The sequence below is a fragment of the Oryctolagus cuniculus genome, chromosome 20, assembly GCF_051225735.1.
Source record: "Oryctolagus cuniculus isolate XC-2025 breed Fujian yellow rabbit chromosome 20, ASM5122573v1, whole genome shotgun sequence".
Classification (NCBI taxonomy): domain Eukaryota; kingdom Metazoa; phylum Chordata; class Mammalia; order Lagomorpha; family Leporidae; genus Oryctolagus; species Oryctolagus cuniculus.
Genome location: NC_142886.1, coordinates 21446046 through 21469450, shown reverse-complemented (window position 1 = coordinate 21469450; position 23405 = coordinate 21446046). Strand labels below are relative to the sequence as shown.

Genomic DNA, 23405 nt, shown 5'->3' with positions numbered 1-23405 from the left:
CCTGGACTACTCATTAAAATTGTAGCAAATTCCAGAAATCAAGTACATTAATATTCATCTACGAAATCACAATCACAATGTATTTTAGTATATTAAAGGTTCTGGGAATTTGTTCAGTATAGTAATTTTAATTCTGACAACTGATTTCCAAACTTTTCAAATAGGTTTACAATTGCATTTCTGTCAAATGAAGGTCAAATGGTTAAGTGAAGGTGCTCTTGAAATTTTTAGCTAAAACAAGGTACAATGGGATAGGAAGTGAAATCTTCTTGGCAAAAAGGAATAGACATGTATGCAGAACTCAGAACAATGCAGGCTCTCTTTACCAGCTTTATGCCCATCCTGAGAGCATAAATAGTATATATACTATTTATTTGACTATATAACTTGTAACTTTTCACTATAATTGAATATTTTTTTAATTTTTAAATTTTTTTTTTTTATATTTGACAGGCAGAGTAGACAGTGAGAGAGAGACAGAGAGAAAGGTCGTCCTTTTGCTGTTGGTTCACCCTCCAATGGCCGCCGCAGCCGGCGCGCTGCGGCCGGCGCATCGTGCTGATCCGGAAGCCAGGAGCCAGGTGCTTCTCCTGGTCTCCCATGCAGGTGCAGGGCCCAAGGACCTGGGCCATCCTCCACTGCACTCCTGGGCCACAGCAGAGAGCTGGCCTGGAAGAGGGGCAACCGGGACAGAATCCGGCGCCCCGACTGGGACTAGAACCCGGTGTGCTGGCGCCACAAGGCAGAGGATTAGCCTATTGAGCCACGGCGCCGGCCTATAACTGAATATTAAATACATGATTAAATTTTTCTTTGTCCATTTCGAACAGCTGATAAAATTACTGATATTTGAGGCTTACCTTCTTAGAAGCATTCAAAATATAGTCTTCTTGTTCTGTACCAGAAACGAATCTTTGAAGTTACATTTTTTTATCCATTATTATAATTATAAATTTTTATCTATTTATTTGAGAGACAGAGAGCTCTTATCACATTTTTCATTCCCCTAATGCCCACAAAGGCCCCAGGTTGGAGGCCAAAAGCTGGGGGCTGGGAACTCAATACAGGTCTCTAATGAACCCCAATTACTTGAGCTATCACTTCTGCCGCTCAGGGTCTACATTAGCAGGAAGCTGAAGCCAGGAAATCAGAGCTGGGTGTTGAACCCAGGTATTCCAGTTAAGATGTGTTTATTTATTTGAAAGGCAGAGTTACAGAAAAAAAGGTCTTCCATAATCTGGGTCACTCCCCAGATGGCCATAATGACTGGGGCTGGGCCAGGCAGAAGCAAGGAGCCTGGAGCTTCTTCCAGGTCTCCTATATGGGTGCAGGGGCCTGAGCACTTGGGACATCTTCCACTGCTTTCCCAGGCACATTAGCAGGGAGCTGGATCAGAAGTGGAGCAGCCTGGACATGAACTGGTGCCAATATGGTGTGCTGGCATCTCAGGCTGAGCTTTACCAGCTACGCCACAATGCTGGTCCCAAACATGGGCACCTTAACTGCAAAGCTCAACATCCACCCTGAAGTTACATTCTGTTATACAAGACACTTACCTACAAGGAATTCTCTGACTTACTGTTACTGAAGTTAAAAAGAAGTAAAAAAAATACAAGAACACATTATAAATAAAATAGATCGACAGCACTCTAGGGCCAGGAAAATAAACATCTATTACTTCAGTGTTGATTTTTATTTTGTTCTATGATTCTACTTCCATTTAATTTGTAATTTTTTTAATAGTATGTAAAGAGTATAAAGTGTATATAGGCATGTATGTAAGTCACATATAATAAAATTAAATCAGATTTCATAGTAATTTTTTCCCTTTTAAAGGCAGTACATACACCATCCACATTTGAAAAACCCTGCTTTGAGAAGCATTTGCCATAAAACCCAGCAGATGATAGAGATGGTTTGATGAACCATAAGGCTGAGAAGCAATTTTGGCCAAACTAAGGAGATACACTGTTTAGTACTCTGGAATCCTCAATAATTCTATTATTTCATTTTTGTGTTTAAATCCATTAACTAACACCTCTCTAATAATGTTATACAATGTTACACAGTGTATCTTGAACTACAAATTAAAAGAGTAGCAGGATACCCTAAAAGCTTGTGGAAAATGGAATTAAAACATAAGTCTGTTTTGGTGTAAAAAATTTATTTCTAAGTGTGGGGCAGACACACTGGTAAAGACACAGTGGTAAAAATGCTGCTTGTAAGTCCATATCCCATATCGCAGTGCCTGGTTTGAGTCCTGGCTCCTTTGCTTCTGATCCAGCTTCCTGCTAACGTGCAATGCAGGAAGCAGCAGGTGATGGTTTAAATACTTGGTTCCCTGTCACTCACGTGGGAAACCCAAATTGATTTTCAAGCTCCTGGCTTTGACCTGACCCAGCTCTGGCTATTGCGGACATTTGAGGACTGAACAGTGGGTGGAAGATCTCTCTCCATCTCTCTGCCTTTCAAATAAAACCTTAAGAATTTGAATTCCACCCATGGTTTTTCATAACACATATTTTCCATGAATGTTTTGAAGACCACTCATGGATGCTATGGTTGACTGATATAGATGATAATTACTAGAAATATATATACACACAGGGTTTAAAAGTACCAATACATATACATAAAATACTGAGCTATTATTATTATCAGCATTACTATTATATTACATGATGCTGGAATTATGCCGTGGGTTTTATATGTTATTACTTCATTTTATTCATTTTGCCATCTGTCTGGGAAGTTGATAAAAGACTTTTAAGTTAGGATGTATCATAATGAGACCTACATTGTGGGCAGATCACAGTTAGTTGTGCATAGAGGGAATCTGGAGGTCCTGATATTTATACTCAATGTGTCTTTATAACAAGGAGAAGGTAACTGGGTTAAAGCAGGAAGCAGGGTGTTTTCCCCAGCACTACACTCAACTTCAGCACCCCCTACCAGCAATGTAAAGTCAATACAAGATTTAATATTAGTAACTGCAAAAAGAATTTTGAAACTTGGAAAATAATTTTAGAATATTCATGAAGAACTATTACTAGTTGTTCCTTGGATTGACTACCTCTTTCAGTTACTTCACAGCAAATATCTGGTAAAAATAAATAAAACTAACAATCATAAAAGCTAGACATGTTAAAATTAACTTGAGTAAAAACAAAAGAATCCAAAATGCATTACAAACTTCTGAGATGTAAAGTTGACTCAGAAAACTAAACTTAGTTTTAAGTAACATTTACAAATCAGAAGTTAACATGGTAGAAACTGCAATCAGAAAATTTTTACACAGACAAAAAACATAATTTAAAATTTTCAGAAAAAAATTACAATCAAAACACTTGGGAGTATCAGTAAAAAACAAAACAAAAAAAGGAAAGAAAAAAAAAAGAGTTTAACCAAGACCGGTCAGAAACTGATCAAGATATTTTTGTTAAACATTTTTTAAAATTAGTTATCCACCACAAGAGACAAAGACAACCAAAGGAATTAAATCGGGTTAATGGACTGAGTTCCAGAAAACACCTCAGATTACTCAGCAGATCAAACTATCTGCCTGGCAAGAGAATGACAATCTCGATTAATATTTTGATGGGAGAGGTAAGTGGGATAAGAAGTAACACTGGAAAAAAAAGAAAATAGGGGCCGGCATTGTGGTGTAGCAGGTAAAGCCACTGCCTACAATGTAGGCATCCCATAGGGGCACATGTTCTAGTCCCAGCTGCTCCACTTCCAATTCAGCTCCCGGCTGATGGCCTGGGAACACAGCAGAGGATGGCCCAAGTGTTTGGGTCACTGTTACCCACATGGGAGACCTGAGAGAAGCTCTTGGCTCCTGACGTTGGCCTGGCCCAGCCCTGGCCATTGCAGCCATGTGGAGAGTGAACCAGAGGACAGACAATCTCTCCCTTTATCTCCATTTCTCTTTAACTCTTTCAAATAAATAAATATTTGAAAAAGAAAGAGGAAAAAGGAAAGAAAAAAGAAAGGAAAGAACTAAAGATTACATCAACAATTGAGCAAGAATATAATCACACCTCATGAGAGTTCAGGAATGAAGAGAAGAGATAAAAGGCTATACAGTGCCATTATTTAATCACTCTACACACTTAATAAGTATTCAATGTTAATTGCTGTGTCAGTGCTGGATACACAATGATGAATGAAGCAGACATGATTTCTATCCTTGGGAACCTTTAGTCTGGAGCAAAGGCTGGCAAAATTATTTCATTCTTGTATATTGAAAGATTCATTTAAAAGAAAACAACACCACAGAATAATGTGCAACAGATAATGTGCATGGCTCCCTAAGCGTAAAATCTTTACTATCTGACTCCTAACGGAAGCTTTACCAACCCCTGGGCTAGAGAAGAAATCAACTTTAAAGAAATACACAGATAAATATAAACTATAACTATGCTAAATGATAAGGAAGTAAAAGCAGGGTAAGTTAAGAGAGAACCAGGTGGCTGGAGAAGGATTCTCTGAGAAAGTGACATTTGATTGATCACAGAGAATAATTAAGAAATCAGCCATATGGAAGACTGGTGGGAGGAGAGGGGATGGCAGGTACTTTCTGGGTGAAGAGAAGGGGAACAGGAGGCCTTAGTACAGAATTTAGCCAACTAGGAAAGTGAAAGATGGTAAGGAGAGTGGTATAAGGTGATGATGGAGACAGAGGCAGAGGTCAGATCATGCATGTTAGGGAGTTTGAATTCTATTTTAAGTGCACTGGGAAATTTTAAGTATGGGGTGAAGTGGCTGAATCTGCCTTTAAAACAAAATCACATCTCAGTGAAGAGTTTGTACAGTGTCTCTTCATATTCTAGTCTAGCATGAGGTCAGACAGTAAGGGATACTGTGTTTCTAAATTTGATTTCAAGGTTTTAATAGCAAAGGACTTATCCAAAAATGTATCTGAATCTGCTCAGTACCAGAGGGTGAAAGCTGGGAGAATGAAATTTGGCTCAATCTTTTGTTTTGGAGAATTTCTGATCAACAAAAGAACAAGCAGATGCTAAGAAAATCACCCTTCCATGGCACACAAAAATGCCAGGTAAAAACAGCTTTCTCGTGTACATTTCTAAAAATCAAATAAAATATGAGGATGAAACTTTCAGGTGAGAAAACCTGAAAAGAAAGTTAGAAGTCACAGCAGTGTAGGTGGTGGTGAGAAGGGCACACTGGCTTTCAGGTGAGTCTGGGTGGGTTAGAATTGAACAGCACGGGGTTCCTGTTAGAGAGGCAGAAATAAACAGCCATAAGGCAAGAAGGGATATTCTGGAAGAGGGAACAGGAGGAGGGGAAAAGAGAGAATGGATTACAAACGAATGACGGACACCAACGTTTACTGCGTTAGTTTCAGTGCTGCAGAGGTAAAGTCTTATTGCTAGTGAACAGAGTAACTTGCAGGGAAGCACTAGTTTCACTAACATAGACACGCCATAACAAAGGCATAAGCTGCCTGACTCAACACCAGGATGAAAATAAAGATATCAGAAACTCTCAAGTCCCAACGTTTCCTAGACTGGAAAGACAGCCAGTAACAGCATGTTGACCTTTCTGTAAAACAAGTGTGTCCTTGCTTGCAAGTTACTCACTTTACACAGTATCACACTGACATTTCCAAATGGAAGAGTTTCTCTGTAGAAACAGCTTTATCTCCCAATACATAACATCGTGGAGGGCTAGTGGGAGGGAAGTATGGGGAAAATTCCTTAATGGCTAGAGGGTTTTATTTTGGAGTCAGGAAAATGTTTTGGAATTGGAAGTGATGGCTACACCTCACGGAATGTACTAACTGCCACTCATTTGTTCACTTTAAATGGCTCATTTTATGTGACCTTCATGTGAATTAAAAAAATGATCAAGGGCAATAGCATAGTGTCTATATAAATATAACTCAGTTCACTATCTTTGCCAGACACAAAACCACAACATTCTACACCCTAGCCATCTAGCAAATATGTGCAAATGCTCAAAAAGCAACTAGCAAGAGACCATGGACAAAAAGAACAGAAAGGCTGGTGCCACGGCTCACTTGGCTAATCCTCTGCCTGCGGCGCCAGTACCCTGGGTTCTAGTCCCGGTTGGGGCGCCGGATTCTGTCCTGGTTGCTCCTCTTCCAGTCCAGCTCTCTGAGGTAGCCCAGGAAGGCAGTGGAGGATGGCCCAAGTGCTTGGGCCCTGCACCCGCATGGGAGACCAGGAGGAAGCACCTGGCTCCTGGCTTCAGATTGGCGCAGCTCACCGGGGTAACGGCCATTTGGGGGGTGAACCAACAGAAGGAAGACCTTTCTCTCTGTCTCTCTCTCTCTCACTAACTCTGACTGTTTAAAAAAAAAACACAGAAGTCACCATCTGCAAGGAAACAAGTCAATTATACACTAATGATACCAGCTTTATATACAATGCCATCACATGAAAATTATTCTTCTTTGATTATGGAATCTGGGGGGAGGAAATGTAATAATTACTGCTTATTCACTGTTCTTATTCCAGAATCCCCAAGATCAAATTTCATGACTACTTTTGATTTGAGATATAAATACATAAAACCCAGATGTCCCGGAGTACACTAGAGAAAACGTAAACGTCTTACCTCTGAATTCAAGTCCCCGCAGCTGGAAAGTGACCAGACCATTGCCTATCTCTATGAGGTGCACTAAGGCATTGAGATAGTCAGAGGCAAGGATGAAACAGTCCCCTGTACTGTAGTTTCCCCACCGTCCTAGGAGCAAATCACCACAGAGACTGTGTTGTAGGGATCTGGTTAAATGTTCATAAAAGATGGAATTCAGGTTGTTGTCATCTGATCCTATAAGAAGGGATTAAAAAAAGATAATTTTCACCTGAAGTCCCCCTTGTATCAACAAACCAGGCTGTTCAAAAATATTAAAGCTAACTTTTAGTTAGGGTTGTGTCATTGTTACTTGATAAGGAAAATAATGCTTACATTCTTCCAAATTCTATGTTAAAAAAAAGATAATGGGAAAAAATAGGATAATGGGGAAGGTTTCAGAGTTTAGAGCTAAAGTTTCATAACCACTCTGAATTTAACTCCCACCCAGAAATTGTGGGAGGTTTTTTTTTAAGATGGCAAATTTTGTTATGCATTTTTATCACAATAGAAAGGATAGCATAATTTAATTTCTAAGACAATATTTTATCACATACAATAAATGTCAACAATAAGTTTTTTAAAAAAATCACTCAATTCCTCATATTTTAGAAATAAAAACACTAGGAATTCATTTCTCATTGAAAACATGCACATAACTCACAATTTTGACCAATGAGGTGATAAAGGGCTCTGATGGCACCACAGTATGCTGGTTTTAAATATTACTATCTGAATAGCTGTGGTTTTAAAATATTGAAACAGAAACATTTGGATCCCTTTACGTAGACAAATAGCTGAAGAGAGGAATATGGGAATTTAATTAGATGTGATGGAAGGACTTTCTCACCTCTTCAACAGTCCACAATTTATGAACCATTACTGCTAATGGAAGAAGTGTGCTTTATAAACACAATTATGCAAGAAAACTGAAAAAGACAAAGGAATTCAGAAGGAGAAGACAGACTATCTGGTAAAGGATGTGGGTAAAACAATAATGAGATTTGACTGAATCAGACAGTCCCAATCAAAGAGAAGTTAGTCAAAAAGAACCTGGTTAACATTATGTAAAATAAACTGGACAGAGACACAGCAGTGAAGAACCTATTTAAAAAAATGGATGACAAGGTTATCTTTAAAGAAAAAAAATTAGGATAAAACATTACTCGGTAAATGAGACGGCCCGCTCTAGAAGTACCCCACCTGTAGCAATCATCTATAAATGGACACACAAATTACAGTGCTAGAGAACAGCAAAACACTCAAAGTGAGGACTTTAAACCGTTTACTAAATAATAAAATGAAAGCAGAACCCAAGATTTTAATGTCAGTAAAATGACTCTGTCTAATTCTCTGGATGCCCATCACAAAGGTGTATTCGGACTAAGGACATGGCCTTTGAGTTACACAACATAGCATGGAAAGCATCATAAGAACTCAAAACCCTTATATGCACTTAACTGTAGCTCCGATGGTTCTTCAGCAGTCATTAACAGCAAAATAACCAGTTTTCCTTAGTCTAGTTTCATAATAAAAATCAACCTGATTCTCAGACAGCTTGGTTTCTCAGATGGATTAGAGCATTTGAAGGAATTTATGAGTTAAATGGTAGAAATACCACAGTCTATTTAGGAATAACATTTCTTTTACTAAATTAATACTTCAGCATTCTGGTTGATGCATTAATCTCTTATATTTGGGGCAGGAGATTCATTTTCTCTGTATTAAATTAATATTGGAGGGCAATAAAATGACACCACCCAAATGGGAAAACTAAGAACCAGACTTTGGACAATGTCAGCACTACCAAAGTGCCACCTGCAGAAGCTTTTTCTTGAGTGGTTATCTGCCTTCCTAGATGGCATATCCATGTAGAATACACTAAACAAAATTAAGTTTATATTTGCTGTAAACATTTGGAGATAGACGGAAACTAATTAATAAAACATGCATTGTCTTGACTGAATATCCTATAACATACCTGGCCTTTTTATTTTAATGAAAAGTTTCAATCACATGTAATAGTTGAATATTTTTAATAGGGCACAGTGCAATACTACAACACATAAACATAGTATGAACCAATCATGTCAGGCAACAGCTTCACTCCTTCAGTTCTTTATTTAGAATACCTTAGTATCACCTGTAGTTACGCCATGACTGCTGCCGAACACAAGAACTCGTTACCTCTTGTACCCAGTATCCAACCTTTGCCCTCCCCACATCCTGTCCAGAATCCACTAATCACTATTTCAAATTCAAACTATACACACACAGACACATTTTTTAGGATTCCCTTTTTTTTTTTTTTTTTTTGCACATCCTTGCCAGCCTATTGTTTTCTGTCTTTTTGATTATAGCCATTCTAACTGGAGGGAGATGATACTTCATTGTAGTTTTAATTTGCACTTTCCGGATGGCTAGTGATATTCAGGATTTTTTCATGTATTTGTTGGCCATTTCTAACTCTTAAGAAATGTCTATTTAGATCCTTTGCCCACTTCACTAGATCACTTTGTCTTTGCTGTTTGAGTTCCTTATAATATTTTGGATATTAATCCTTTGTCAGATGTGTAACTTGAAAATATTTTCTCTCATTCTGTTGCTTTCGTCTTCATTCTATTGACTGTTTCCTTAGCTGTGCAGAAGCTTCTTAGTTTGTCTAGTTTTATTTTTGTTGTCTGTGTTTTGGGGGTCTTATTCAAAAAAATGGCTGCCTATGGCCAGTGTCTTAAAAGTGTTTGCTGTATGTTTTCTTCAAATAGTTCCATGTCTTACATTTAGATATTTGACCTAGTTTGAGTTGATTTTTGTATAAAGTAAGAGCTAAGAAGGGAAGGTTCAATTTTGCGCAGAGGGACACTCAGTTTTCTCAGCATCTCCTTTCTCCAGGGAATGTTTTGTGGCCCCTCTGTCAACGATCAGTTGCTGAAGACAAATGGACACATGTCCAGGATTTCTATTTTGTCCTACTGGTGTTAGTTTTTATGTCAATATTATGTTTTGGTTTTGTTTCATTGCAACAGCTCTGTAGTACATCCTGACATCAGGTATTGTGATGTCTCCAGTTTTGTTCTTTAGGTTCGAAGTTCTTTGGCTGTTTGGCTGTTTGGGGTCTTTTGTGCTTTCATATGAATCTTTTTTTTTTTTTTTTTGGACAGGCAGAGTGGACAGTGAGAGAGAGAGACAGAGAGAAAGGTCTTCCTTTTCCATTGGTTCACCCTCCAGTGGCCGCTGCTGCCAGCACACCGCAGCCGGCGCACCACGCTGATCCGATGGCAGGAGCCAGGTGCTTCTCCTGGTCTCCCATGGGGTGCAGGGCCCAAGCACTTGGGCCATCCTCCACTGCATTCTCTGGCCACAGCAGAGAGCTGGCCTGGAAGAGGGGCAACCAGGACAGAATCCGGCGCCCCCACCAGGACTAGAACCCGGTGTGCCGGCGCCGCAAGGCGGAGGATTAGCCTAGTGAGCCGCAGGGCCGGCCCTCATATGAATCTCAGGAGTGTTTTTTCTAGCTCCATGAAGAATGGCATTGGAATTTTGATGAAGATTGCATTCAATCTGTAAACTGCTTTAGGGGATATAGACATTTTTTATAATACTGAATCTTCCGATCCATGAAAATGGGAGGTCTTCCCTTTTTTGTGTCTTCTTTCATTATTGTTTTAAAACTCTCATTGTAAAGGTCTTTCAGATCCTTGATTAAATGCATTCTGAAGTATTTTATTTTATTTTCTGTAGCTATTAAAATGAGACTGCTCTTATAAGTTTCTCAGTGAGTTTGCTGTAGGTATATAAAAATGCAACTGATTTTTTGTGCCGAGTTTGTAACCTGCAACTTTAATGTATTTGTCTGTTTTAATAGTATGTTGGTGAGGTCTTCTGATTTCTCTCTATGTAGAATCATGTCATCTGCAAATAGGGATAATTTGACTTCCTCCTTTTCAACCTGTGTATCTTTTATTACTTTCTCCTGACTACTGCTCTGGCAAAAACTTCCAAAACTATACTGAATCAGAATGATGACAGTGGACCTCCTCATGTGGTTCCAGATATTACAGAAAATGCTTTTAGCTTTTCTTTATTCAGTAAGATTTTGACTGTGGGTCTGTCATATACAGCCTTTTGTATATTGAAGTATGTTCCTTCAAGTATAATTAAATTGTTCAAAAATTTTTTAAATCGTGAATGGATTTATAGTGACCACTTTTAATTTACATACTTTCTACTTCTTTTTTTTTTAACCTATATTAGAACAATCTTTAAATGGGTTTTTTTAGTTCCTGCAGCATTCTTAAAATGTATTTCATGAAAGAAGGTATATAAATTAGATACTCTAATCCACATACACTTTGCAAAAGTAAAACAAAATAAATGACATTTTGTTTTTAAAAGAAATTACTATTTGAAACTATGAAGGATTCTGAACAAGCTGGGAGTCAATAGAAAAATACGCATGTAATACAGATGCTTGGCCGTTCTTCCTCACTCACAAGTCGAGCTATTACCTGGATTTCTATCAAGCTGCGAAGCCAGCCTGGTATTTGAATGATCCACTCGTTTTGTGCTGAAGGGGACAAAATAAAGCATATCTAGTTACTTTCTTTATACTTTAAAACCGTTTAATAATTAAGAGTGAGGAAGAAACTGTAACTTACAGATAAAACAAATATTACCACTTTGTGAAAAACTCTGGAAAAAATAATGCATGATTGGCCTAACCACTAAACTCTTGATAGCACCCTTGTAGCAATAACATCAATTTCACTCTCCCTTCTTCACCACACAAAAACATAGCAAGTTTTTTTCTGCTGTTTCTTATGAGCACATGGGCAGGGAAAGACAGTTCTGCTTCATTTTAAAGTAAAGGTTGTTTGGAGTGAAAACATTTGTGTAACTGAATTGCAAGCTGAACTGCTGCCTTTCTCCCTTGAAATATCTTTTTTATTTCATCAGCTGATGTAAAAACCCCGAGATTATGCAGATGTGGGTATTTAACAGATTTTTCTCAGAAAGGAAAAAATGTCTTCTTTCTTGGAATATAATTGGCAACATCTGTTGACAGTGACAAACTTCAAGCTTTTAAGCAAAAATCTAAATTATGGAAAATATATATCTACCACCAGGATCTTGATAGTTTTCTTTTGAAATTGGTAGTGACAGTACTGAACACTGTTTTTTAAACATGTGTAACACAATGCGGCACAATGTGGAAGATCTATATTATTCAGTGAACCAAAACTTTCCAAATGATAATGAGTAATGTTATAAAATGATGCATGCATGAAAGATCAAAATATAAAACAGATTGGTGAATTTTTATCTAATAGAGTTCCAAAAGCTCACAGATAGTTTTAGATTGCACACATTTAGGGAATTTTAGAAGAATCAAAGAAAAAATAGCCACATTTGTCTTAAAAAGGCTATGAAAATGCTTCTTTACATTTCAATATATATATGAATGAGACTAGATTTTTTTAATATACTTCAATCAAAACAATATTCAACAGAATTGAATGCAAAAGCATATTAAAAAATTCAGCTGGATTCTGTCCTGGTTGCTCCTCTTCCAGTCCAGCTCTCTGCTGTGGCCCGTTAAAGCAGTGGAGGATGGCCCAAGTATTTGGGCCGTGCACCCACATGGGAGACCAGGAGGAAGCACCTGGCTCCTGGCTTAGAATTGGTGCAGCATGCCGGCCGTGGCAGCCGTTTAAGGGGGTGAACCAATGGAAGGAAGACATTTCCCTCTGTCTTTCTCTCTCACTGTCTAACTCTGTCAAAAAAAAAAAAAAAAAATCCGCTCTTGGGGCTGGTGCTGTGGTATAGCGGGTAAAGCTGCCGTCTGCAGTGCCGGCATCCCACATGGGTGCCGGTTCAAGTGCTGGCTGTTCCACTTCTGATCCAGCTCTCTGCGATAGCCTGAGAAAAGACTAGAAGATGGCCCAAATGCTTGGGCCCCTGCACATGCACAGAACTGGAAGACGCTCCCAGCTCTTGGCTTCCGATTGGCCCAGCTCTGGCCGTTGCAGCCATTTGGGGAATGGATCAGCGATGGAGGACTTTCTCTCTCTCTCTCTCTCTCTCTCTCTCTCTCTCTCTCTCTCTATCTATCTCTATCTCTATCTCTATCTCTATCTCTGCCTCTGTAACTCTGCATTTCAGATAAATAAATAAATCTTAAAAAAATTAGAAGTGGTTTAAAAAAATTCAGCTCTTCATATGCCAGACATTAAGAGATTAGCAAAACTGTAAAACAATGCCACTCTCCTCAATCAATTTTTCTAGTGAGCAGAGACATATACTTATTCTTAATTTTAAAATGTTATATATGTTAACATGTAATAGGTATATTATTTTTAGTTAATTAAAATGGGTATTTGAAATTTTTATAAAATTTTTCCATTACAGGAAATATTTGTAGATAAAATGCATGTTTAAAAATATTGGGGGTAGGGATTTGGGCTAGTGGTTAAGAAACCCACATCAGAATGCCTGGGTTAAACCCTCAGCTCCAGCTCCTGATTCCAGCCTCCTACTAATGTGGTCCCTCCAGTAGTTAGGATCCTGCCACTCTGAGGGAAATCTGGATTGAGTTCCCGGCTCCCAGTTTTGGCCCCTGGCTGCCGAAGGCATCTGTAGGAATAAGCCAGCAAATGGAAGTGCTCTGTCTCTGCCTCTTAAATAAACAAAAATAATAACAAAACACTGGGGTATTTGCAATAAATTTTTAAGAGTATTAAGGGGTGCTGAGACTGAAAAATTTTAAGAATTGTTGCCACAGAACATTATTTGGTGTTAAAAGTTGGTACAGGAGACTAGCATAAAAATATTAATGAAATTCACCAAAAGGAGAAATACCAAAAGTAGTTTTAGATCAAGGAACACAGTAAAGTTTCAATCCTACTAGTTAACTCATTGTTTAACAGTTGAGATCAGTTTTCACCTGTTAAATATGCCAGTATGTGGAAGCACAAACAGAAAGGGCAGTCATGGGCATGGCCAGAAGAACTGTGAATTAGCACAAACCCTTGTAAATCATGCTTGAATCAGCATGATTACATTAAAACCTTGGAAATGTTTATGCTCCATACATAACTCAGTAATTTCCTTTCTAAGAACTCTTCCTTAAATAAAATAGAATTTGGAGGGGAGAGTACATACAAGGCAATTAGGTTGAATTGCTAGCCTAAAAAGAAATGAAGAAAAAACTTCATATCCAAAGATTCATTAACATTTTATATTCATGAAAAAGCAGAAGTAACTTAGAAATGCTTAGTGCTGGAAATAACCAGCTGTTTCTAAGGAAATTATCAGATAACTAACTGTAACTGTTAAAACGATACAGTGGCCGGCGCCGTGGCTCAATAGGCTAATCCTCCGCCTGCGGTGCCAGCACACCGGGTTCTAGTCCCGGTCAGGGTGCCGGACTCTGTCCCGGTTGCCCCTCTTCCAGGCCAGCCCTCTGCTGTGGCCAGGGAGTGCAGTGGAGGATGGCCCAAGTGCTTGGGCCCTGCACCCACATGGGAGACCAGGAGAAGCTGGCCACAGCACGACAGCCACGGCAGCCATTGGAGGGTGAACCAACAGCAAAAGGAGGACCTTTCTGTCTCTCTCTCTCACTGTCCACTCTGCCTGTCCAAAAAAAAAAAAAATTAAAAAAAAACACAATACAGTGACACAACACTGTATGGAATAAAGCTTCCCAGTATTATTAATGTGGAACTGAGCTATTCTAATAGCACTGAAAGCAAAAAGAAGCAAAAATTTATACTTTCAATTAGAATTATGTTTTTAAAAATGTGCAAAGTATAAAAATAGAGGGAATGAATAATTTTCCCCAAACTCTTCTATTTGTTATAAAATTCTCAATTTTTAAGAATTTTTATAGATTTTAGCAAAACTAAAACAAATTATGAACCATAAATGACTTGTAATAATAATGCTGTCAATATGCCATACACAAGTATCTTTCAAGTGTTTATTTTACTCACTTGTAGTCTCTCTCCCAGAATTTCACAGGTCGTACATATGAAGTGATGAATATGGCACTTCCCAGGAAGGGGTTCAGTGGAGTAGAGAAGAAAGCTGAGACAGCAGCCTGAATAAACAACATGGCTGAATCTACAGGAAAACTGGTTAAGGAATTCAGTGTTCATCTGAGCACATGCCCTAGTATCATACCAAAACCCAAACCAAACCCAAACCAAAGAACCCTCATAAACACATTGAGACTACTGCACTTAGAGAAACTTCACCAGAAAAACACAGAGGAGTGTCATTCAACAGCATAAGGAGGTACCAAGAGAAAGGCACTAGAAGTACAATCTGTGTGACGCTTTCAAAGGAGTCAAATAAATGTAAGGCGACCTCAGAAAGTTCATGGAAAATAGCATCGTCTTCTTCAATTTTTACACAGAATTTTTGAAGCCTCCTTGTATGTGCTAATGTGTACAAGGTTAATTCAAAAAGTTTACAAGAAAATGGAAGTAAAAGGTAAGTTCAAGGGTGGGCATTTGGCCTATAGGTTTAAGACACTGGTTGGGAAGCTGCATCCCATATTGGAGTGCTTGAGTTCGAGTCCTGGCTCCGCTCCTGATTCCAGCTTCCTGCTAATGAGGACCCAGGTTTTGGGTTCCTGCCACCATATGGGAGGTCTGGATTGTGTTCCCAGCCCCTGGCTTTGACCTGGAACAGCACCAGCCCCATAAGGGAAATGACAAAGCAGACAGGAACTCTGGCTCTTCTCTCTCTCTCTCAATTTTTTTTTTCCTCAAAGATCAATTTATTTATTTGAAAGAGTTACAGAGATGGAGAGGTTAAGGCAGAGAGAAAAGTCTTCATCCGCTGGTTCACTTCCCAAATGGCTGCAATGGCCAGGGTTAGGCTAGGCTGAAGCCATGAACCAGGAGCTTCCTCTGGGTCTCCCACTTGGGTGGCAGGGGCCTAACACTTGGGCCATCTTTTACTGCTTTTCTCAGGCAATTAGCAAGGAGCTGGATTGGAAATGGAGCAGCGCCCACATGGGATGCTGGCATTGCACGTGGTGGCTTAAACTGCTATGCCACAGTGCCAGTCTCAGAAATAATTTTCAAAAGATGTTTATTTTGTTGCAAAACCTTAGAAATCCATGCATTGTTTTTTCATAATATGCATTTTCTATGAACTTTCTTAAGATTCTTCATAACTGTTAAAATTCTATTCTATGTGAATCTTGTGGATAAATGTTTGGGTTTAATTTTCTAAAGTTTAAAATTAAAGTCTGCAAATACCAGAAGTCTGCATTTCAATATCATTACAGTCATTAATCTTTACTGTTGTTTAGAGAATACTTCCAAGAAATGAAAACAGAAAATTCTAGAAGTTTAATTACAATAATACTATGAAAAACTGTTTGTACCTTCATTTAAGAATTCTAAACATATTCATATGCATTAAAAATTCCTGGACTTTGGAGCAAGCATCTGGCCTACTGGTTAAGATGCCTGCATCCTAAATTGGAGTACCTGGGTTCAACACCTGGCTTCTCACTACAGCTTCCTACTAATTCAGACCCTGGGAAGCAGCAATGATGGTTCAAGTACTTGGTTTCCTGTCAAAGATGTGGGAGATCTGCACCGGGCCCCTGACTCCTAGATTTCACTCTGGTTCCTGGCTGGGCCCAGGGCTATTGCAGACCTTTGGGAATGAATAGAGGGCAGCTCTCCCCATCCCCATCTATCTCTCCCTACCTCTCAAATAAAAACTAGAATCACTACTGGACTTCAACATTCATATATGTAAACATTAACTTTTTGTAATTGACTTGATTACAAAAGCTAACAGTTCTCTCATGTTCACAAGATCTGTGAGCCACAAATGCTAATATATGCTAAACTAACAAAATCAGTATAGGTACGGACACTAAAAAGTTTGACTTTCTAATAATTTTCATACAGTAAACTATATTCTATGCCTGTGAAAAGTCTGCCTATAAACGGACAATCTCATCAAAACTGTAAATGCCCACTCCTCTGAAGTGATAATGAGAAGGATACGGGGCACTGCAAAGGGCTGTGCAAAGGCGTGGAACGCAGAGCCCCAGGTGATCTGCCACGGGGCAATGTAGGTATACACGAACTGCAATTTGTAAAGGAGTTCCCGAAGCTGCAGGGGAGAAGGAAAACCATCAGCGACACTCATCATCAGGGATTTGAGCTAGAAAATAAGACTTGTAAAGTGCGTTTTCTTCCTATTAGGGAAATGACACTGAAATTATTTTTTCATAATAGGACAAACTATATCAATGACCAAAAAAATTTAGTTATTTTCTAATATACTATTTACAACTAAAGAAAGCTAACTCATAGAGTTCATTTGTCTAAAAAAAAGAAAAGAAAAAAAGAAAGAAATCCTATGCCCTCTACTGGCATATATGCATTACTACTATTTGCAAGCATTAACAATAAAAGGTGAGAAGCAGCGTAACAATTGTCCCAGAAAGAAAATCTAGATGTTTGTAAAGCTTAAGTAATACACATGTTCATTTTATCCTAAAGATACATTTTTGCCAGACTTTACTGGTGTGAAAACAGTATGCTTTAAGTGCAGTCAAAAGGAATTCCGTATCAGAAGTTATAACACAGCTGTTACTGCCTGCTTGAATAGGAATTTAGTTATATGTAACAGTAACAAGCATATATTAATAACCTCAATGGTTGCCAACAAAAACACAACACGCATTTTAATCTTATTTAAATCTGACTCTGTTATGGTTGATAGCTATGTCTTCAAGGATGAAACTTGTTGCCTCTGTTTGTGCAAGACTGGCTGAATGACGGGCATTTCAAGGCCAACTCTCAACAGATCACATTAATGCAAGATGTTTTGACTAATTCTATGCCATGATTAGATAACAAACAATTTATCTCTTAAAATATTTTAGCTGATTTAGTTTATTATATTTAAATTTCAATTTAAAAAATCACAACTCAACCAATTAGAAAATGCAGATGAACATTCCTGTTCCAGGACTTGACTCAAAGCTCTGTGGGCAATGCTTAGCACGAATGTACGCAGGACCACAGCAAGAAGCAGCAGCCTGGACACCATCATGACACCACTTCAACTCTTTACTGTGACCTGGAAAATTCTTCAGATTCTAAAGAAACTGATTGTGCTCAAATTTTGACTGTAACACTAAAGGAAAAATCGGATATGTAATTACATGGTTAAGTGGCATGAGGATAGTAACACTTTTGAGTACATTTAATTTTTTCTTAAAAGGTTATCAAATCAATGGTGTACCTTACAGTAATATCTCAGAATAAAAAAAGTGTGTATCCTTTGAATACTACCTGCCTATTATCATAGTTAAGTCTTATCTATTGAACATAACATGCAAATTCCTTAAAGGCCGAACTTTCACTGTTTTGCTCATTGATGTAACCTAAACATCTAGAACAGTTCTGGAAAATGCTATGCTTCCCAAAAATTGTTAGCCGATGAAAGTATTAAGAGTGGTTATTGTGGTGCAAAACATTAAGCTTCCATTTGGGATATCTGCGTCTCATACTGGAATGCCAGTTCAAGTCCTGGCTACTCCACTTCTGCCCCAGCTTCCTGCTAGTGCAGCCTAGGAGGTAGCAGAGAATGGCTCAAGTGCTTGGGCCCTGGTTACCCACATAGGAGGCCGGTGGTCAAACAGAGGTCAGGGTTCCTGGCTTTGGTCTAGCCCAGCCCAGCTGTTCTGGGCACCTGGGGAGTAAATCAGCAGTTGGAAGCATCTCTCTCTTTATCTCCCTGTTAGTCTACCCTTCAAGTGGATGAAAATAAACAAATATTTAAAATAAGTACTAACAAAATCCAAATCAATGCAGCGTTAGGTGTCACAACTAATGAATGTTTGGAAGATTGTTCAGTTTATATTTTACTGCAACTTCTACTTTGTTCTAACCAGTGTAAGATGCAATGTAATTTTCAATCTAAATATTTAAATTTGATGAGAAACCACATGCTTCTTTATACAAGCAATTCTCTGGTTAACTTCCTGGCTTCTTTCTTTGGTTAATAATCAGACTCACTACATGAAGTAGTAAATGATAAAATATATGTAAGTTAGTGGTCTAACAAATATAATACCAAAATATTTTAGAAATGATTACAATACTAAAATTGACTACCACTGAAACCTTGGTCAGATTAAAGATTTTGCATTGTTACCATTCCCATCCTAGGTTAGTCCTGTATATCACATCTGAATTATTATCCTATCCCTAAAGCTCTCGTCTATACTTTTAGGCTCTCTCTTCTCCAAATTATTCCAACATGGCTGACAAAGCTCACTTTTTTTAAATTGAACTTTTAATGTGTTTTGGTGCTTTAGCTCTCTTATCAAATGAGATAACATAGGTCAAAGTCTTTTATATGTGGTGTTAACATAAAATCTAATCACTATGTATAAATAATACACCAGTACAACATACTTCAGTGTAAAAAATAGTATGGTTTGGTGAAAAGATCCTTGGATTGGGAGACAGAAGACCCAGGTTTTATCACCTCATCAGAAAAGGACCTGAGAACATCTACTCTTATGCTACAGGTGAATACTTGATTTTAGAAGAATTCTGCAGACTTCAGGGTCTTCAACGTAATTCTCATCCATCTAATCTCTGGCTGTCCCACGTCTTCATTCAGCTATCAAGTTATTATCTTCAGCTGCAATTTGCTCCTCCAGGTATCCAGCAGCACAGAACCCAATTCCATTATTACCACTGTTACTTCTAAAACCTATTCAAAACCACGCCCCCTTTTGGAAGCTCTGAGAGAAGTATTTAAAAACTTAACGTTTCTCAAGCTGCTCTATACAAGTTAACCTTACCCTCCCGTCTATAGCAATGAGAGAAGCTCATGAATCACAGTGGCTGACCTCGTTGAGGGCAGGAGTCAGGGAATCTTTTTTCAGACAATGGCCATTTGGATATTTGTAACATTATCTACAGGCCATACACAATTACCAACTTATAAATTGCTTTGCTCTAGATTTACTGAATTTAGAGTCTCATCTGTGATTGCCTGGCAGGGCCAGATCAAATGATTTCACAGGTCTTACATGGCCTGTGGGCTGGACATTCCCTACCTCTGGTTTAGGGATTCTAATGCTCCTAAATACTGGTTGATTGCAAAGAGATATTGCTTACTTAAAACAAAACTCATGAAATGCAACGTACACAAAACCTTCATTAGATAGTAGGTCACACAGAAAAATAGTTTTTCCACATAGGAATGCTCCACTCAATGAAAAACTACCTTGTTGAAGAGTATGGACATGAAGAAGAGATCCAACAGCATGGTCTCTGAAAAAGCTTCGTAGTCAAACTTGAAGAAGAGCACAGTGAAGATGACTGTGACGTACTGGTACGTGGGGCTGCTGAAGGACGCGCGCAGCAACTTCAAGCCGGCGATGGTGATCATCAAAGCACCGAGTCTAGCCAGAGAGAAAGCACAGCTGAGCAACACATGGCCAAATCATCGCTTAATTCACCAGGCTTACAATACAGAAGTCAAATTTAAACTTCTACAAATGATTATATAGCTAAGTACATCAAATCCTGAAAGGAACTGACTAGTAAAACATTCTCTTTTAATAGTATGTATTAGGATTCTTATCCTCCATACAAGTAAGCATGTTAAAAAAACAGTATTGGAATTCTGACTATTGGAATTTTGTTTCTAAACATTTCTATCATTTTCACATACACTGTGTCCAGTGCATGAAAGAACAATGCTTATTCAACAACATAAATCTATTTTAGTGAGCTTACAGGATGACCCTGTGGACAACTAGCCACTTGTATAATTTACAAATATGGTCACCTCCAAAACTTGCTTTCTAATATTAAAAATAAGCCTTCTTTAATAAATATCCTCTCTAAAATATCAGCTAGCAATGAGTGTCTGTAGTAGTTAATATGCCACAAACAGATGCATGTTCAAAAAAGTGAGATAGAAGACAAAACTTCACCTACATTTTTTAGCTCAACAGTGTTCTGTAACAAAAATACATTCAGTGAGTACCTGATACTTGATCAATAACTTCTGGTATTGCTTATAATAGTCTCTTTAGATTAGGGGACTACTGTACTTACTCTGTATCCAGTTTTTTTGGACTAGCAATTGTCTCTGCACTGCTACTCAGTTCATTGAGAACAATCAAGGGATAGATGATATTCTTCTCCACAAAAAGAAGCCACACATGAAGTTTCTCAAACCACATCATAGTAGCTGCATCTAACAGTAAAATAAGTCAGGAAGATCACATGTCATCTAACGTATAAAGCAGTAAGGCAATGTGATGAGAAAGGAAAGTCTTACGATGTAAATTTAGCTCTAAGTCATAAATTTAAAAATGTTAAGAAATCCAGGGCTGGTGTTGTGGTGTAGTGGGTAAAGAAGCTGCCTGCGACATGGGCATCCCATATGGGCACCAGTTGGAGTCCCGGCTGTTCCACTTCCAAAACAGCTCCCTGCTAATGCGCCTGGGAAAGCAGCAGAGGTACTTGGCACCTGTACCCACATGGGAGACTCGGAAGAAGCACCTGGCTCCTGGCTTTGGACCAGCCCAGCTCTGGCTACTAAGGCCACTTGAGGATTGAACCAGCAGATAGAAGATCTCTTTCTCTGTCTCTCCTCCTCTCTCTAACTCTGCTTTTCAAATAAATGACTTTTTTTTAAAGGAGAAAATCCAATACCTTAATCAACTGTCAATTTACATGAACTCTGAGACACAAATTTGCAACTTACACATGACTCACATTTAGATGAATTTCATTTTAAACCTTAATTCTTGAAACCTCAGTTTGTTTACTTATTTTATTTCAGAGGCAGAGAGACAGAAACAGAGCTCTCATCTTCCAGTTCAGTCCCCAAATGCCCATGAGTGGCCACGATTGGGCCAGAAAATCTACGTCTCCATGTGGGCAGCAGTGCTACTTGCACCATTATCACTGCCTCCCAGGAGGAACATCAGCAGAGAGCTGGAATCAGAGTGGAGCCGGGAGTCAAACCCAAACACTCCAATGTGGGATGCAGGCATCCTAACTACAAGGCCAAACACCCACACAGAAACCTGTTTTCAGGTGTAACATTTTCTCATGTATGCCTATAATGTGTGGAGAAAAGATTACTGAGGATTAGCGGCCTTCCCTCCTTTCAAAAATAAATAAATGATGTATTATCTGGATTTTGTTTCCTTTTTTAAAAAATTTACTTATTTTGAAAGGTAGAACAACAGAAAGAGAGGGACAGACAGAGGAAAGGAGATCTTCTATCCACTGGTTCATACCCCAAATGCCCCCAACTGCTGGGGCTATGCCAGGCCCAGGCCAGGAGTCAGGAACGCCTTCCAGGTCTCCCATGTGGATGGCGGGAACGAAAGCACTGGGCCATCAGCTGCTGCCTCCTGGAGCATCAGCAGGAAGTTGGATCAGAAGCACAAAGTAGCTGGAACTCAACCCAGGCACTCTGACATGGGTCATGGGTGCTCCAAGCTGAGGATTAATGCAGGGTAGCACAATGCCTGTACCCATCATCTGTTTTTAAAATGCTAAGCTATCTACACATACACATTGAAGATAAAATACCTCCGAGAAGCTATGAAAACATATGATATGAATTCATACTTCAAGAGAGTTATTTTTCATTGCCAATATTTTTCTAACACTTCACTGGGGAAAGTGCGTAGGATAAGCTGAAGGATTTAAAATGCAGTTCTTTGGTTAACTAAAAACAGTATCACCTGGCTTTAGGACGTTCTCAAAGAAAATTTTTTTCCTTCAGCTGTTAAATCAGGAGGGAAAGAAAATCACTTTGTTATTATTTAATACTTTAGTAAGTCAAAAAATTTGTACTCATTCAAAATTTGCAGAAATTCAGACTAACTATTTTGAAAAGATAAAAAACAAAAAGGAAGGCCTGCCATTATGGCACAGTAGGTAAAGCTGCTGTTTGCAATGCCAGCAAATCATATCAGGTTGCCAGTTTGAGTCCTGCTGCTCCACTTACAATCCAATTCCCTGATAATGTGTTTGGGAAGCCAGCAGAAAATGCCTCAAGTATCTGGGCCCCCGTTACCCACATAAGAGACCAGGATGGAGTTCCAGGCTCCTGGCTTTGGTCTGGCCCAGCACACCAGCTGCTGTAGTCATTTGGGGGGTGAAGAAATGGATGAAAGTTCTCTGTCTCCCTTTCCCTCTCTGTAACTTTACCTTTCAAATAAATAAAAAAAAAATCTTTTTAAAAAAAGCAATAATGACTAATGATTTTTTTAATGACAACTGTTGATCCTAATACAAATGAGATTTACTTGATATCACTTACACAAATCTATAAAGGTGATACTAATAGTTTCACAATCATGGGGCCAGTGTTGTGGCACAGAAGGTTTAGACACCACCTGCAAAGTCAGCATCTCACATGAGCTCCAGTTCAAGTCCTGTCTGCTCTGCTTCCTATCCAGGTCCCTGTTAACGCTCCTGGGAAGGCAGTGGAAGATGGCTCAAGCGCTTGAGCCCCGACACCCATGTGAAAGACCCAGATGGAGTTCCTGGCTCCTGGCAATAGCCTGGCCCAGTTCCAGGCATTGGGGTCATTTCAGGAGTGAATCAGTGGATGGAAGATTGCTTTCTCTTTCTCTCTTTCTCCCCTGCCAACCTCTGTACCTCTTCCTTTCAAATAAATAAGATAAATCTTAAAAAAAAAAAAAAAGTTCAGGAATGGTGCTGTTCACTCCCCAAATAGCCCCAACA

At 38.8% G+C, this 23405-nt stretch overlaps 2 protein-coding genes across 13 annotated transcripts in view; one reads left to right on the top strand and one right to left on the bottom strand.

Annotated features, from left to right (window-relative positions):
- The window catches only part of PCNX1 (pecanex 1), a 188854-nt gene that overhangs the window by 27800 nt on the left and 137649 nt on the right, over positions 1–23405 (bottom strand). For all 12 annotated transcript variants that reach the window (XR_007911684.3, XR_016226549.1, XM_051826049.3 and 9 more), the window contains 6 exons: positions 20748–20889; positions 19909–20086; positions 16659–16767; positions 14616–14745; positions 11133–11191; positions 6607–6822 (listed from right to left, as the gene is read on the bottom strand). Coding sequence is in view for 10 of the 12 variants with exons in the window: in XM_051826049.3 (XP_051682009.2) it covers positions 6607–6822; positions 11133–11191; positions 14616–14745; positions 16659–16767; positions 19909–20086; positions 20748–20889 (834 nt within the window). In the remaining 2 variants the exon portion in view is untranslated. The remainder of the gene's footprint in view (positions 1–6606; positions 6823–11132; positions 11192–14615; positions 14746–16658; positions 16768–19908; positions 20087–20747; positions 20890–23405) is intronic.
- The window catches only part of LOC108175596 (uncharacterized), a 157956-nt gene that overhangs the window by 109931 nt on the left and 24620 nt on the right, over positions 1–23405 (top strand). The gene's annotated exons all lie outside the window — the stretch shown is intronic.